Source organism: Petaurus breviceps, unplaced genomic scaffold, assembly GCF_028583685.1.
Source record: "Petaurus breviceps papuanus isolate PSGF00001 unplaced genomic scaffold, PetGlider_PUasm1.0 229, whole genome shotgun sequence".
Taxonomy (NCBI): Eukaryota; Metazoa; Chordata; class Mammalia; order Diprotodontia; family Petauridae; genus Petaurus; species Petaurus breviceps.
The window spans coordinates 19,447,537-19,464,132 of record NW_027185903.1 but is presented as its reverse complement, the minus strand read 5'-3'; the positions used below and the strand labels follow the sequence as shown (position 1 = coordinate 19,464,132).

Below are 16,596 nucleotides of genomic sequence, written 5' to 3'. Positions count from 1 at the left end.
GCCTTGTGCTTGTGTAACTGTGTTCAAAGTTTGACTTGATATCCTGATGATTCTATTTTCTTTTTCAGGCAATAATAAATAGCACCATCACCCCAAACATGACATTCACTAAAACATCTCAGAAGTTTGGCCAGTGGGCAGACAGCAGGGCAAATACTGTCTATGGTTTGGGATTCTCCTCTGAGCATCATCTTACAAAAGTAAGTTGAGTCATTAATCCTAACTGAAAATCTGTTTATTTCAGTCATTAGAAGATTTAAATAATACATAATATTAAATTTATTACAAGATGCAGAAAACAAAAATAGTAGATATTTGGAGGGTCCTGATTCTGGGGCATCCAATAGTTAAAACCAGAAAATTACAAAATCAGTCAACCAACAAGCATATGCTACTATAAAGTGCTAGGCATTATACTTGGAAATGGAGATACAGAGATAAAAGCAAAGTAGTCCACAATTGCCTCAAGTTCGCGTTCTAATAGGGGAAGCATATACATGATGATGTGAATATATACTACATATTTGTAATTTGGGGAGCTCAGGAAAACCCCATTTAAAATATGGCACTTGATCTGGGACAACTAGGTGGTACAGTGGATAGAGTTGCAAACCTGGAGTCAGAAGGATTCATCTTCCTGAGCTCAACTCTGGTTACCCTGGGCAGGTACTTCACCCTGTTTGCCTCAGTTTCCTCATCTATAAAATTATCTGGAGAAGGAAAAGGCAAACCATTCCAGTGTCCTTGCCAAGAAAACCCTAAATGGGGTCAGGAAGGGTCAGATGCAACCCAAATGAGTGAACAACAATCTGAGCTGAGCTTTGAAGGAAGCTAGGGCTTCCACAAGCCAGAGGGGAAGTGTGATTGCACCCAGACATAGCCAACAGCTAGTACAAAGGTACAGACCTGAGAGATAGAATATTGTTTGTAAGAAACAGTAGATTAGTGCAGTTTGGACCATGGGGGTTGTAGAGGCAATACTGTATATTTAAACTGGAACTTGTCTGTGAAAGTTTACAAATCCTAAACAAAGGTAATTATATTTTATCCTAGAAGTCAGGGTTCCATCAGTTTTTTTGAGAGGGGAGTCATATGGTCTGTTTGGCAACTACATGGAATACAGATTCAAAGGAAGAATATTTGAAGCAGGGAGAGTAACTAGGAGATTATTGCAGTAAGCCAGGGATAAATGGGGTGAGGACTTGAACTGGGTAGTGGCCATGTGAGTGGAGGAAAAGGGATGCATTTGAGAAATATTTTGGAGAGAGAATCAACAAGACTTGAATATGGGGGTGTGGATCAAGAAGGAAGAATTGATTCAGGTTGTGGACCTGGATGACTGGAAGCATGATGATACCTTCATCTTTAGTATGGGAATTTGGGAGAGCTATGGGTTTTCTGGAGAGAAAGATAAGAAGTTTTATTTTGCCCATAAGTTTTAAATGTTTATTGGACTTCCAGTCAGACATATCCAATGTGCAATTGATGATAAGGGAACAGAGGTCAGTAGAAAGGCTAGGGCAGAATGTAGGAGTCATATGTACATAGAGAAGATTGAATGCAAGGGAGTTGATGAAATCACTGGGAGAAGAGTATAAAGAGAAGAGAAGAGGGCCCATGAAAATCTTGAGGTACATCCATAATTAGGAATAATGACATACATGGATGATGGCCCAACAAGGAGTGTGGAAGAGTAGCCAGACAGGTAGGAGGAGAGAACCAAAAGAGAGCAGTGTCACAAAAACCCAGAAAGCTTCAGAAAGAGAGGGTGGTCCTACGTGTTGCATGCTCTGAGAGTTAAGAAGGATGAGGACTACAAAGAACTCGTTGGATTTGTCCATTACGAGATGATTGGCAACGTTAGTTTGTGAAGTGAAACCAGATTGCAAGAGTTTGAGAAGTGAATGAGAGGAAAGGAAGGGGAGGACGAGAGTGTACAGAGCTTGGTTACAAAGAGGAGGAATGTGAAACAGTAGCATAAAGGGACAGTGTAATCAAGTATCACACAGTAGATTGAAAGAGTGGTGGGGTCAAGTGAGGGTTTTTTAAGGGTGAGGGTGTTTTGGGCATCCTTGTAGGCACTAGGGAAGGATCCAGCACATAGATACAGACTGAAGATTCAAGAGTGACATAGGCTTGGGATCAAGAGATCAGCTTTGGTGAAGAAAGGGGCCACTTCTTCATCAGAGATAGGAGTAAAAGAGCAGAGAATGGGGCAGGTGGGGTTAAAGGATTTTGAGATGTTGAGTAAAGGAGAAAAGGGAGTTCATGATACATGGCCTCCTCTTTTCTCAAAAAACCAGATAAGGTTCACTGTTGAGGGTGTGGTATGTGGGATGCTTGAGGAGAGAATAGAAAGCTTGAAAAGGCTATTGTGAGGAATGCATTTAGACAACTAATTATAATCATGGCATCAATAGCTGTAGATCTGGAAGGGACCTTATAGCTTTTTGCCCTCATTTTACTGATCAGGAAACTCAGGGCAAGAGAAATAATATGATTTGTCCAAGATCCCATTGACAGTAAGTAGTGGAACTAGGATTTGAATCCTGCTTCTTTGACTCAATAGATAGCATGGCACATTGAGTAGAGAGCTAGTCTTGAAGCCGGGGAAACCTGAATTCAAGTCTCTGACACAGACTGACTGTGGTTCCCTGGGCAAAGCATGCCACCTTTCAGTGTGCAAGATGCAGACAATGTGCTGACTTGCATTAGTAGAGGGAATTTCTCCTCCAGGGAGTTCTCTATACCATTGAAAACACAGGTCTTGATTTAAAAACCTGTTGCTTTGAAAAGATCACTAACTTCTGTGAAAAAATACATTGGCTTGGTTTGTTTTGTCACATATTGAGGATTCATTTAGACAAGATTCATCCAGTGCCTTTGATCTGCAAAACACTTTCTCTGCTGGGGATAGAAAAATGTTGAGGTATAGCTCTTGCCCTCAAGGAGTTTACAATCTAAATAGTCTGTTATAAATTCGCTGTTTTCCGGGAAAACTTGCCTGTGATGAACTTTGAATAGAATGGTTTCTATCTGGCTGTCCACTTTTTCATTTAACATGATAACAGTGAAATAATAATGTTGAGCATTTTTGTTGTTTCATCTGTTTTGTGGTTCTTCCTTTCTGTTTTTTTTTTTTTCAGGTCTCTTTTCCAAGCCCTTCATTTCCCTAGATTCTCATTTTCTCAAGTCTTGCATTGAGCATGGATCCTTTCAGATGTTGTACCATAATCATCATATATAGTGTTTTGGGGTTTTGGCCTGGGGGCTATAGACAATTTCGTGGCTAACTTATCAAAGTTATATGAAGCCTACTGTGTGTTCTTCCTTGGGATGAAATTCATGGGTGATTGCTGTCTTCTTTTCATTTCAAACCATTTTGTTTTCCAGCTCGAGAGTTCTTCAGCAAATGCCCTCTTATAGGCTTTAGAGTAGAGCTTTTCATGCAGTGAAGTATGTAATATACTTTAAAACAGCTAGATTAATAATGCAAACACGAATATTAGTAGATCTCTGAATAAGGCAACAAGGAAATTTTTTAGTCTTCATTTACCCCCAAAACTTCACAACAAATATCATTGTGGGATTTATTTCAACTAGACACTTGCTGTTCATCTTTTAGAAAAAGGCAAATTCTCAGTAAATAATTTGTTCAATAGCCAGCATGTGATAATCATATCTTCAGCCTAAAAGTGGATTATTTGGATTGCTTATTACGGGAAGCATACAGGAAGGAATTAGAAGTCTTTTTTTTTTTAAAAGAAAATTCCAATGATATCTGATCCTCAAAAGGTCTTAAAATAATTTTTTAAAAATACAGGACACTTTAAAGATGTTTTTTTTTCTTCAAAGCATAAGGCTCTTGAAATATTTGAGTATAGACTCTCTCTTATAAAGGAAACCTTTTGACCCCTTTAATTTGGGACTTTACCACATTGTCAGACTGCACTGTCTTGTCAGGATTATGTGACCCAGGTGAACTGGCCCACAAAGGAGGAACTATTACTGCCATACTGTTGCTGGAAGAGTTGGCCCCTAAGACAATAAAAAACAGGGCTGAGTGGTCACAAGTAAACATGAATCCCGGAGGATTCGGTTTGCATAAACTTTTAAAAAGGAGTTCCCTAGGAGTGGCTAAGTGGCACAGTGAGTAGAGCACCAGCCCTGGAGTCAGGAGGACTTGAGTTCAAATCTGGCCTCAGACACTTAACACTTACTAGCTGTATGACCTTGGGCAAGTCACTTAACCCCGATTGCCCTGCCCTCCCCCCTCCAAAAAATAAAAAGCAAAATAAAATAAATAAATAAAAAGGAGTTCCCTATGGAATTTTCCAAGTTTGTAGATGATGTTTTAGGGGTTGTGGGAACAGGCAGAAAAATGGTAGGGCAGACTGAGCATAAATGGATACAAGGCCAATATACTTAGGAAAAAAGAATCCATGGGATGATAGGCTGGGAGCCTATCATTTATGACCTAGGAAAAGAGGATGGAAGAATCATTATAGCTGAAAAAATAGATGCTTAGTGTGTTGTTATGGCTAAGAAGCCCAACTAAGTCCATGGTACCAACAGGAATAGTATGGTAAACCCAAGAAATAATCATCCTTTGCTTATATGGAACTGTACCGCATCCATGCTTGTCATACCCTGTGCTTTTGGCTTTCATGTCTTAAGGAAGTTATAGCAAAACTAGAGAAAGTCCACAGAACCAAAAGGATCAGGGGAAGAGAGGCATACTTAAAGTTTAAGACTGTTCATTTTGTAATGATAAAAGCTGAAGCGTAGCAATCAAAACCTATAAAATCATTCAAGTTATAGATGGGATAAATAGATTTATTTATAAAATTCTAATGTAATCAAAGTGAAATAACTGTCTTAGATATAAATCAAGGACAGTTTGCTCTATATCATGAAAGGGGCAAGTTTTAGAAAAATTAAAATGTACCATTTCATACAGTAAGTAGTAAATTTATAGAACGAATTACTCTTAGGTTTTACATGCAAACATATATACATATGTGTATGTATTTATATAAATATATATCTTTAGAAAACAAAGTTAGCATCATAATAGTATTTGTCATCCTGATATTTAGGTGAATTCTTGATGAAATCTAAAGGTTCATTTAGAACCTAAAGATTCAATCTGTAATTCATGAAATTAAAAGTTGCTTTAATTTCAATTGAATTTTGCTTCTTGGGTCTCCAGAGGACAGAGAAAACAGTGTCCATCTTGTTAAAAAAAATACTTCATGTGCTTACAATCTCCTGTTAATCTTGTACCTTTCTAGATTAAGAAACGCCAATTTTCCTCCAAGGCTCTATTCTATGTCTTCAGAGCTTCTTCACTGTTTAATACTCAATATATTTAATTTTTGATATAGATAAGAAAAATTGACAAGTGACTACCATATGGGGAAATTATTTAATAATCAAAATAACTCTCCTCCTAAACATTTTCATTTATGCTTGGACAAACTCAAGCTAGATTTTTTTCTAGTTGATCTAAATGTATTAAGACAAGAGTTCTTTACCTTTTTGATGACATGACTGGCTCTTCTTGGGCAGTCTAATAAAGCCCAGACACCTCATTAGTATTATGTTTCTAGATGCATTAAATAAAATACATAGGATAATGAAGGAGATAATTTATATTGAAATACAGTAGTCAGGTTTGTTTTTATTTTTTTTTAGAACAAGTTTACTGGGGGCGGCTAGGTAGCATAGCGAGTAAGAGCACTAGCTCCAGTGTTGAGAAGACCTGAAGATCGAATCCCGGGCTCAGACACTTAGCATCCACCCAGAAACACCTGGCCGTGTAACCTTGAGCAAGCTACTTAACCCCAATTGCTTAGGGGCGGCCAGGTGGCTCAGCGAGTAAGAGCACCGGCTCCAGTGTCAGGATGACCTGGATCAGATCTGGGCTCAGATACTCAGCACCCAGAAATAACTGGCCGTGTAACCTTGAGCAAGTTACTTAACCCCGATTGCTTTAAAAAAAAATTTTTTTTTTTTTAAAAAGAACAAGTTTACTGGGCCCTGATTATGAACTACAGCATTAGAACATTAAAGCTATAAAGGAAAGTTTGGCTCTAGAAATACAAAGTCAAAGCTATCAAGTCCTAGATCAGGCCTGCACAACCTATGTCCCTTCAAAGGATTTTGGGCAGCCCAGGAAAAATGTAGAGGATGTTTTTTTTGTGGGCCATCTGAAATCTCTTGGAAGGATGCAGGTTGTGCAGGCCTGGCCTAGATAAGTATTAGAGATTAGAAAAATAGTAGAGGAGGCTTTTCACACAAGAGCTGACTTAAAAGATGTATTGGAGAACAGAGGAAATGTAAAAACAATGCTTATGCTTAGCCTTACAAATGCAAGTCACCCAAATCTCCTAGTGTCCTAACTATTTTTTTTTTCCAGAAAAGTGGTAAGGAATCTTTCTTTGATTCATTTTATTATTATGTACCACATAAAGGTAAGTTGAGTTTTAGCTTGGAGTTGTTTGTTTACAAGGCATAGAATCATAAAGATGGAGTTGGAAGGAACCTCAGAGGTCATCTAGTCTAACCCCTTCATTTTACAGATAAAGGTACTGAGGCTGGGGGCTTAAGTGGCTTGCCCAGGGTTACACAGGTAATGGGCGTCAGAAGTAGAATTTGAACTCAAGTTTTCCCACCCTAGAGCCAGTTTTCTTTCTACCACATCATGTGTAGCCAACCCAACATTTTTCAGTCCCAAATCTTAACTATGCTTTTTAGACTTTGGGCTGAAATTTTTAAAACAGGCCACTATCAAAAAAATTTAATGATCACTGTTAGAAGATTAGCTGCATTTTGTATTTCAAGCAAACTAGGTTTCTAAATAGACATCGATTCATTACTTTATGCTAATTTCATTTTGCAGAAGAAGCTTTTGAGAACAAGTAAGTGGATTTCTCAAAGCAATTATTCATCATAATTCATTGATGACTGGATTAACTGAGAAAGCAGCTCAATTTACATAGAATTCTTTAATTTTCTCCTTTATTAATCATGAAATCATATCTTTGTACCTACTCTGTTGTCCAGCCAATCTAGTCTTGTAACCATTACTCACCCTTGATGTTCCATCTCTGTTTTTTTAAATTAATTTATCCATTTTTAGTTTTCAATTTTCATTTCCACAAGATTTTGAGTTCCAAATTTTCTTCCCATCTTTCCCCTCATCTCTCCATTTTAACTTTTTTCATTTCCTTCAAAACTCCCAGGAAGTGTCACATGCTACATGATGCTGACTTCCTTACCAATTATCTTGTATATATTTTTATATAAACTTTTGTCTTCCTGTTGGTCTCCCCTAGTAGATTATATGCTTCTTGAGGTCAGAGACTATTTCACTTTTGTTTTTGTATCTCTTATGCTTGGCATATAGTAGGCATTTACAAATCCTTGATTTTCACATTTAGTTTTTAATGTGGATAAAAATAATATCCTGAATTGGGGGTGGGAGTGGGAAGGGGTTATGTATCAAAGAAAAATGGCCAAAAAAGATACAGAAAATTTCAGTTTCTAGTATTGATGAATCATTCCATTATTCATGAAGATAATTTACTTCTTAAATATTATAGCTGCCTTGCTACCTGTAACTACAATGCAGATGGAAATCTGTAATGAATATAATAACATCCAAATCAAGTAATATGGTGGCGAATGGAGTGGTTAAGTCATCCAGTTCTCCTGTGCACTGTGGGTTAACCATTTATGCAATCAATTTGTATAAGTCAAGGACCACATTGTAAAGGGATCTACATGGTTTAAATTGTAATATTCTATCTTTGAAAATAATATAATACTTTATTAATGTAATATTCAGTGAAATATTGCAGCTATCAACCAGAGTGTCAAAATTTTGGTGGACACCCTATGCAGTTAAAATTTCTTTCATTCTAACAAGTAGAATAGACCTTAGAATAGAAATAAACTGTTTCCCAGAAACTTTGCATAGATATGAAGCTTTAGAAGTCTGGAAGAAGTGACAAGTGTTTCACAAGTAAGTTCGATTAGAAAGAAGCATGAAAGCATTAGAAGTTGAACAATTGGAAAGTCATTACCTGGGATTAAAGAAGTAGTGAAAGAAAAAACTAATATGGAATACTTAGGAGCAAAAAAAGAAGCATATCATTAGATGCTGAATTTTTTTTCACCTTAGCTCAAAAGTAGTTACTGTTGACTCAAAGCATGTTAATAGAAGAAAGAAAGTTTTTAAAATTATTAGCAAATGGCAGTTAAATGGATCGTCTCATCTCTTGACAAGTCGAATTGGAGAGGTGAGTGAAATTTGATCTTCTATCCCTGGCTCCAGATGTCTGTAACTGACATTTGTAAGGCATCTCAACATGATTCTGAAGCTTTTTTCCTTTTATCCCAAGGTTTTATATACTAAGTTTTAAGTAGAGTTCTCCTAAGCAGTCTGAACTCCACCTTGCCTCTGCCCTTGACTTCTGGGTTCATTGTGTTAGTAAGTATTTAGGGCTTTGAGTGCTAGACCAGCTTCCCTCATTTTATAGATTAGATCATTTCAGAGGGTACAAATTGATCTTTTTTTCACTCAAGCATTCTAGTTGCCCAAGTGCAGGTTTAGAAGGATAATGGTTTTATTAACAAGCATTTATTAAGCACTTTTGTGCAAGATACCATGGAATAGAATTAGAGCCTAAGTTTATATAACTCTTTCAAGTTTACAAAGTGCTTGCCTTTCAACCTGGTGAAATGTGTATTGCAAATATTCTTTTCCTTATTTTTATAAATGAGGAAACTGAGGCTAAGAGTTTAAGTGACCTGCCCTATGATCAAATAGCTAATAATCAAATATCATTAGGAAACCTTGATTCATATCTTATCCCCAGCTCCAATGTTTTTTGGAGTATTTGGAGGGTCTTTTCCCCCATTCACTACACTCTTTTATATTTCAAAGAATTGAACCTTGTGCAAAAGACTGAACTCTTTTTCATCCTAAAGCAGAAATTGCTTACGATCTTTTAAAGAAGAATTGTTCTTAAAAAGCCTTAGGTTGCTTAGTATTCAAGAATTGCTGATTTTAAGGTCTTTTTTAACCATCAGTCTTGATGGGGCAGAAGGACAATCCCTTTGTCATTCAATCAGACTATTTTTTTTGTAAGTGAGATTTTATCTGGGCAAGAGCATGACATATAATCAACTTGTTAAGGTGTGTTTCATGAGTTGTAGACTAGAGATGAATGAAATATCAGCAGTGACATTTTAAAAGAAAATTTGTAAGGTTATTTTCAAACTGTCATATCAATTCATATGAACCAAAGAATGTTGCTCTCTTCAGAGTAGTCATTCTGAGAGACTCTATACTTATTCCAATGATGCTGGTGTTACTCAAATACATTTTTGAACTCATATATATATTTGGGAATTGCTTTTGAATGTCCTCAGCAGTGGCCAATTTGTGGCCTTTCAGGGTAGATGTGATTTTTTTTACGATAGCTAACATTTTTAGAAACAAATCCGGTGTAAGAGGTACTTCACTAAGTGGGCTCCCAAGTAAGGTATAAGCAAAGAGGAATGAGATTGCTGTCAGAGTTCATCTATAATTTACACAAACTTCAATCCTAAAAGAGGAGTTCCAAAAGTCTTTTCACTACTGGCTCTATTGAAATAAATATATAGATTCCTAGGTGACTCCTCTGAAGAGGATGCAGTCATTTCATAGGGGAATAGATATAACATTTTGTCTGAATCTCTTATTTATAGATGAAGAAAATGGGATTCTGAGACATCAGGTGCTGTGCCAAAGGTCACCCTGGTAATGAGTTGTAGAGTCAGGATATGAACTCAGGTCTTCTACTATTAAATTCATTGTTCCTTCTATTAAAATTGGCTACCTTTCCATTAAGATGTGTGAGTTCTGGTATTCATTAAACACCCATTTATTAATGGTCTTTCTACAGTGTACAAAGTAGGAAGATAATTAAGAAGAAGGTCTATTCTTCAGGGGACTCATAATCTATCCAGGGAGGTGAGATGGAGGGAGAGGTGATATGATAGATATAGATATATATATAGATATACAGATATGCAGTGATTATACAGAACGTTACAAATTGAAGAGAAGTATGAAAATAAAGTGAGGTACAAGGAAGGAAGGATCATTTCTTATTAGTGTTCATGATAGCACTTGATCTGGGCTATGGATAGATATGATTTTAACAGGTAGAAGTAGAAAGAAAGTATGGGGATGCCGTTCTAGGCATAAGGAAATACCAATATTGAGCAACTAGTGTCATTTTAATTGAACTTTATACCTTGACTTGTTTTTTTCCCCAGAATATGACACAATAAAAGTTGAGAAGATATTGTGAGTTCATAGGAAGAAGATGGTGATTTTTGAATATTTAACTTTGGAATGCTAATTGGGAATGAGGAAAAAAATATTTTATATAAATACTCTGACAAATTATATCAGAGGAAATTTGTTTTAACACTGCTTTTATTTTACTTCTTATCTGACTTTGAACCTGTTTAGTTTTCCAAATTTTCTCACCTTCAATTTTAAAGGACTAGAGAGAAATATATTTAACCCTTAATGCTGAAGTAATCAGGTTGTAGGTGGTATGCAGTGCTTGAGATGAAAAGCAGTCTTTGCCCTTATCTGAGTACGTGTGAATACATATATACATATATATATAGACATACACATATGTATACATATCTTTATGTATGGGATGTGTGTGTGTATATATATATATAGTGTGTATACATTTTATGTACTTTACATATTTGTGTTTATGTATACAGTTCTTTTAATGTCTAGTCAGAAATTATCTATGCTCCTATGGAGTTGGCAGAGAACTTTGTTGATTATAAATATGTCTGGAAGGTCATCAAACAAACTGATGCCTATCTCTTTCAGATTCTACAAAAATTTCAATAACACTTCATAAAAGTGTAGCATGCATGTATGTGTATACAGATATGTGCATATATATGTGTGTGTATATATAACACACACATAAGTGCACATTTATTCTATTTCTTCACCCTTTGGGCTATAGAGTACCCTCTTTCTTCCCAAAATGGAAATAGGGTAGGAACATAAGAGGAAGTTTGGTTAGACTTGACTGCATTTCCTCTATTTCCTTGATTTTTGCTCCCATCTCCAACTTCATCAAGGCAAGCCTTTTTGTTGTTGTTGTTGTTTTTATGGTCAATCTTTTTGCTAAATTTAACACACATTGATGATGGGAATAGACTAGTAGCCACCACCTTCAGAAAGTAAAGAGATAGGGGCAGCTAGGTGGTGTAGTGAATAGAGCGCTGGCCCTGGAGTCGGGAGAACCCAGGATTGGTTCCAGCCTTAGACATTTAACACCCCCCCCACCCCCCCACACACAAACTGGCCGTGTAACCTTGGGCAAGTTACTTAACCCCAATTGCTTTAAAAAAAAAAAGAAAGTAAAGAGATGATGTTCATTTTTAACCATAAATTTTTATAATTTCCTAAGTGCTCTCAGGACTTAGCATTTCATTTAATTTATTTTGCTTTTGTAAGTGCTGCCAGTTCTGTAAATGCTGTGGAATGCTTTATTTCCTTTCCGCTGACACTGTCACAGCTGTTGACTAAAACACTATTCCCAGAGCTAGCTAGCGTCCATTGATGATGTTAGTACATAAATGAAAAGTACTTCAACATTACTATAGGATTGTATATTGATGAAAATAATAAAGTGATATGTATACAGGAGCTCATTGCATAATATAAAAACTAAAAGCATTCTTCAAATATACTTCTCAAGAGTGGCTGCTGTGGGAAATTCAATTATCTGAGTCATAAGCAATCAAAATAAAGTCTATTTGAAGGGGATTCTGTATGGATTAACACATTGTTTCTCTTAGTGATTCTTACCCCCACTTAATATTAGGACATTTTATTAGATTTGTAGACACTAGAAGTCTAGCAATATGTTGATGTAACTTTCGGGGTGTTCATCTGATGCTTTGTTTTGTCACCATTTTAGTATCAGAGATGCTGAATTGTTTTTTTCACATACCTAAACAATGCATCTTCTCCCAAAGTCTGACCATTTATAAGATTTTCAAAGTACATTTTATGAAATAGCTTTTTGTTTGATTAATGTATATAGTTTTCTTCATGCCTTCAGTTTGCAGAAAAGTTTCAGGAATTCAAAGAAGCTGCTCGATTAGCGAAGGAGAAATCCCAGGAGAAGATGGAGCTCACGAGTACGCCCTCCCAGGTGGGTATCAAGCTCTTTTTCTCCTCTGTCAGGCCTGGTGTGCCAGGCACTTTCTTTTATGCTCAGTTTGAATCTGGAAAAGTAATGGAGAAAATCAAGGTAGTTTCCAAAATGGAAATAGAAAGGCAGCCTTTTTTTTTTTTTTAATTCTGTCTGTATTGGTGGAGAATGGTTCCATGCTCTATTGATCCAAAGGGGTCTGGTTTATTGAAATTAGTTTTTAAATGTCCAAATAAGTTTTTTTAAGTCTACAGAGTACTTTGAGGTAAAATAAGTTAACTAAATATATGATGGCTGTGTTATTTCTTATAATCTTAGTTCTATAGATTGAGAAAACCTAAAATTGATTCAGTGGATACTTTCCTCATGTCTACTTAAAACCCCACAATATTCCACACACTGTAAAGGTTATAATTTTATAAAAGTCGTTGACAACTGGCTTTTCCCCCCCAAACTGGCAAGTTGAGTTAGTGCCTGTTAACCTTTCCTTCTTCATACTTTTCTTCTGAAGGTCAAAACTCCAAATAAAGTTTCCTGAAATGGGTTTGGAATACTATTCATCGAGGTTCATTAAATTAATCTCAGTATTTGTGATCTTGTCAGTGGATGTCTTCCCTTCCCTGACTACACCTAACCCTTTTACTCTTAGCTAGTGATCATTGTGCTGCTGTGGACAAAAAAATCTAACCTGAGAGCTACCCTGCTGGAGATGAGCTTCTCTGAAGTTAGGTCTTACCCTAACATGACAAAGCCAACCATTGCCAGGCTCATCTTCCAAGTCTTTGAAGGTTACAACTTGCCAAAGCTAGTCTTCTGGAACCCAGAGTCATCTCTGTGACACTCCGCAATATCAGAGTTCACATGCACTTTGTGACTTAAAGAGCAAACCCATAACCTTTTCTTTGTTTTTTTTTTGGCATTAGTATAGTTTGCTAAAAGTAATTTATTTGTAACAATAATCTTAAGACATATTGCAGTCTGGTAAATGGAACCTTTCTCTGAAATGATTTCTTTCCTAAAATAAGCTTTTTGGGTGGCCCAAATCCCCAAGAATTCAAAGTGAAACAGCTTAAATTAGAATCCAAAATAGTTTGGTAGCCAGGGTGACAAATGAACATAGTGAGATCAGAATTCCCCAAGTAATTTTCTTGATTCCTAACATGTAAAATAAATGAATAAAGGCGAAAATAAAAAGGTCAGTTAGGGATAGCATATCCCTAATGTCCAAACTCTTAGAGGTTTTTGGTTTTGATATATAAAAAAAGGGAGGGTACTATATAAATCATATCATATATTTAAAACTTTTTTTTTCCTTTCAATTAAGCATTTGTTTTTTCTCCCTCTTATCTTCTGTCCTGTGAAGCCTTGGCAACCTTCACACCAGAGGTGTTAGTCTTCCCTGAATGTACCCTATAACCCAACCAATCTTGTCTTCCCATCATGAGGAAAAAAATCCTCGTAAGAAATATGCATAGGGGCGGCAAGGTGGTGCAGTGAATAGAGCACCAGCCCTGGAGTCAGGAGGACCTGAGTTCAAATTTGGCCTCCAACACTTAACACTTACTAGCTGTGTGATCTTGGGCAAGTCACTTAACCCCAATTGCCCTACCTTCCCCCCTCCAAAAAAAAAAAAAAGAAATATGCATAGTTGGGGCAGCCAGGTAGCACAGCGAGTAAGAGCACTGGCTCCAGTGTCGGGATGACCTGGATCAAATCCGGGCTCAGATACTCAGCACCACACCCAGAAATAACTGGCTGTGTAACCTTAAGCAAGTTACTTAACCCCGATTGCTTTAAAAAAAAGAAATATGCATAGTTAAGCAAAACAAATGCCCTCACTGGACATGTCCAAAAATATATGTCTCACTGTACACCGAGTCCACCACTTCTCTGTTATATGGTACGTAATATAGATTATTATTAGTACAGTCTCTGGAATTGGGATTTGTCATGGTGCTGATCAGGATTCTTAAGTCTTTCAAAGTTACTTGTCTTTATATTGTATAAAGGAATATCACTTATTTAAATGACTTATCAGAATTTAAACTTTTTGGTTAAATAATTTTAATGGTTGGTAATATCTACTGTCTCAGCTAGGAAAAATATACAGTAAGGTAAATTAATTGAGTTAGACAAATTATTGATTGAAAACTGCAGAAACTACACCCTTCCTACCATCCCTTCCACCCCACCCCATCCCATTTATATTGTCTTTAGTTCAGTGATTCTTTGGGGAAGTAGAAAGTTAAATTCTTAAATTTTTGTAAGTATCTGAAAGGGAGCCCTTTTTAAAAAGTCATATTTATTTATTCTACTTGAAATGCAGTATTCTTGGACTGAGTCAGATTGATCCCTGGTCCGAGGCCACAGGGCACTAGCCTAGCAAGCCTCTATAGTTTGTTGAAAAAACTTGATGATCACTTTTGAATCATTTATAATAAATTTTTTCTTGGAGAGTTATTTTTTTCCATATCGCCACTGGCATTGCCCTTTTGTGTTTTTGTATATTTTTGTCCCTTGAAGCCTAGAAGGCTGGTTTAGGCTGACTTATTAAAGTTAATCTAATTGTTGGTTCAACAAACAAACTGATGGCTTACTCACAGATTCCACAGCAATTTCAATAATGGCATGTTGCAAGGGTTTCTAATGTCCCCAAATTAATTTTGCTATAGTATTGACTTACCCAGAAAGCCTCCCTAATCATTCCTTTATTTTCATATAGTCACATACACTTAAATAGTAGCAGAAATCCCTTTAAAAGTGTCACTTGCCTCAGAGGCATGGTTCAGAGAGAGTATAATCTTTCAAAAAATTACACAATTTTGCTTTCCTCTTTTCAGATTGTTTCTTGTAAAAAAAAACTTTTATAAATTTTCATGTGAAAATATACTTCAGAGACTTAAGTATGCTGTTCCTAATTGACCTTTTCATTTTTATTTATGACTTTATTAATTTATTTTACATGGAAGGGACCAAGAAAATGGTCATTTTGAGGGTTCTGATCTCAATATACTCATTTTTCACCCTGGCTACCAAACTGTTTTGGATTTTCATTTAAGCTCCATTTCTTTTTGAACTCATAGGGTTTTGTGGCCACCCAAACCCCAATCCCAGTAAACCTGGTTTAGCAGCACATGATATTTAAAGGAATATATACCATGCCCAGCTGTAAGGTAATATCAGATTTTCAAGGTTTAACTGAACCCAAGGGTTAATCTGTGTGCGAGAAGCACTATCTAGAAATTCTACTGGAGAGTCAAGAGATGCCTTGGCCTTTGAATATTCCAAAAAAAATTCCACCTTTTAATGGGCATATTTTGAAAGGGACCTGTTTGTGACAAAGAATGCTTTCCTCATAAGATTCCTTTAATTAAAGGAATATGCTTAAATAAGTTGCCTGGTATTTCATTTCTTAATGATCCTCTTTGGGGGAAAAAGTCTTATCTAGAGGAAGAATGCTATGGTAAAAATGTAGTTCCTCTAGAATTTAAGTATCTGTTGCCTAAAAGGTACAGTGGTAGGTTCTGGGAAATAGGAGAACAAGCATATAAGGGATCCCTGCCCTCCAGAAGCTTGAGTTCTACTAAGAGATACACACCACAGAAAAGTAAAACTTCAAGGAGGGGAGAGAGTACTGATAGCTGGAAGAATTGCTGGTACCTGAGCTGAGCCTATAGGGAGACCAAGAGGGGAGGTGAGAAGAATACATTTTAGCATTGGGGGAACCAGGAAATGGAAAGCTACCGTAAGCTCAGGAAATAGGCAGTGAGTCGGTTTGGAGCAGAGTGTTCATGAAACTGAATAATATGAAACAAAATTTGGCAGAATCGAGGGGAGCCAGATTGGGTAAGGGCTTTAGGAATCAAGAGAATCAATTCCACAAATACTTATTAGTGCCCACGGTGTGTATACAAGGGATTGTTCTAGGTGCTGAGGAACAAAGACAGAAAAACAACATTTCGACCTTCAAGGAATTTATGTTCCTCTCAGTGCTAGTACAGGCACTGCCATTAGCTAGCTATGACCTTGTGCAACTCACCTCTCACAATTACACATTTATTGGAAAGGATCTCAGAGGTCATCTAGTCCATTTCCCTCATTTAGCAAGTGAAGAAACTGAAACCTAAAGAAATTAAATGGCTTCTCCAAAGGTCATAGAGGTAGCGAGTGGAAGAGCTGAAATACATTTTCCTTTATAATGAGGGCATTGGACTACGTAATTTCTAAGGTCCTTTCCAGGATTAAGTTGAATCACATGTTAATAAGTATTTATGTTTTTTCTCCACCGTCATTAACATATAATAATCCTTATTTTGATCAGCGATTTCATTGGGGG

General features: G+C 36.6%; 1 protein-coding gene across 5 annotated transcripts in view; it reads left to right on the top strand.

Moving 5' to 3' along the window:
* Nucleotides 1-16,596, top strand: part of HOMER1 (homer scaffold protein 1) — a 159,211-nt gene that overhangs the window by 55,156 nt on the left and 87,459 nt on the right. For all 5 annotated transcript variants that reach the window (XM_069096320.1, XM_069096319.1, XM_069096318.1 and 2 more), the window contains 2 exons: nucleotides 69-200; nucleotides 12,168-12,260. In XM_069096320.1, coding sequence (XP_068952421.1) covers nucleotides 69-200; nucleotides 12,168-12,260 — 225 coding nt within the window. The remainder of the gene's footprint in view (nucleotides 1-68; nucleotides 201-12,167; nucleotides 12,261-16,596) is intronic.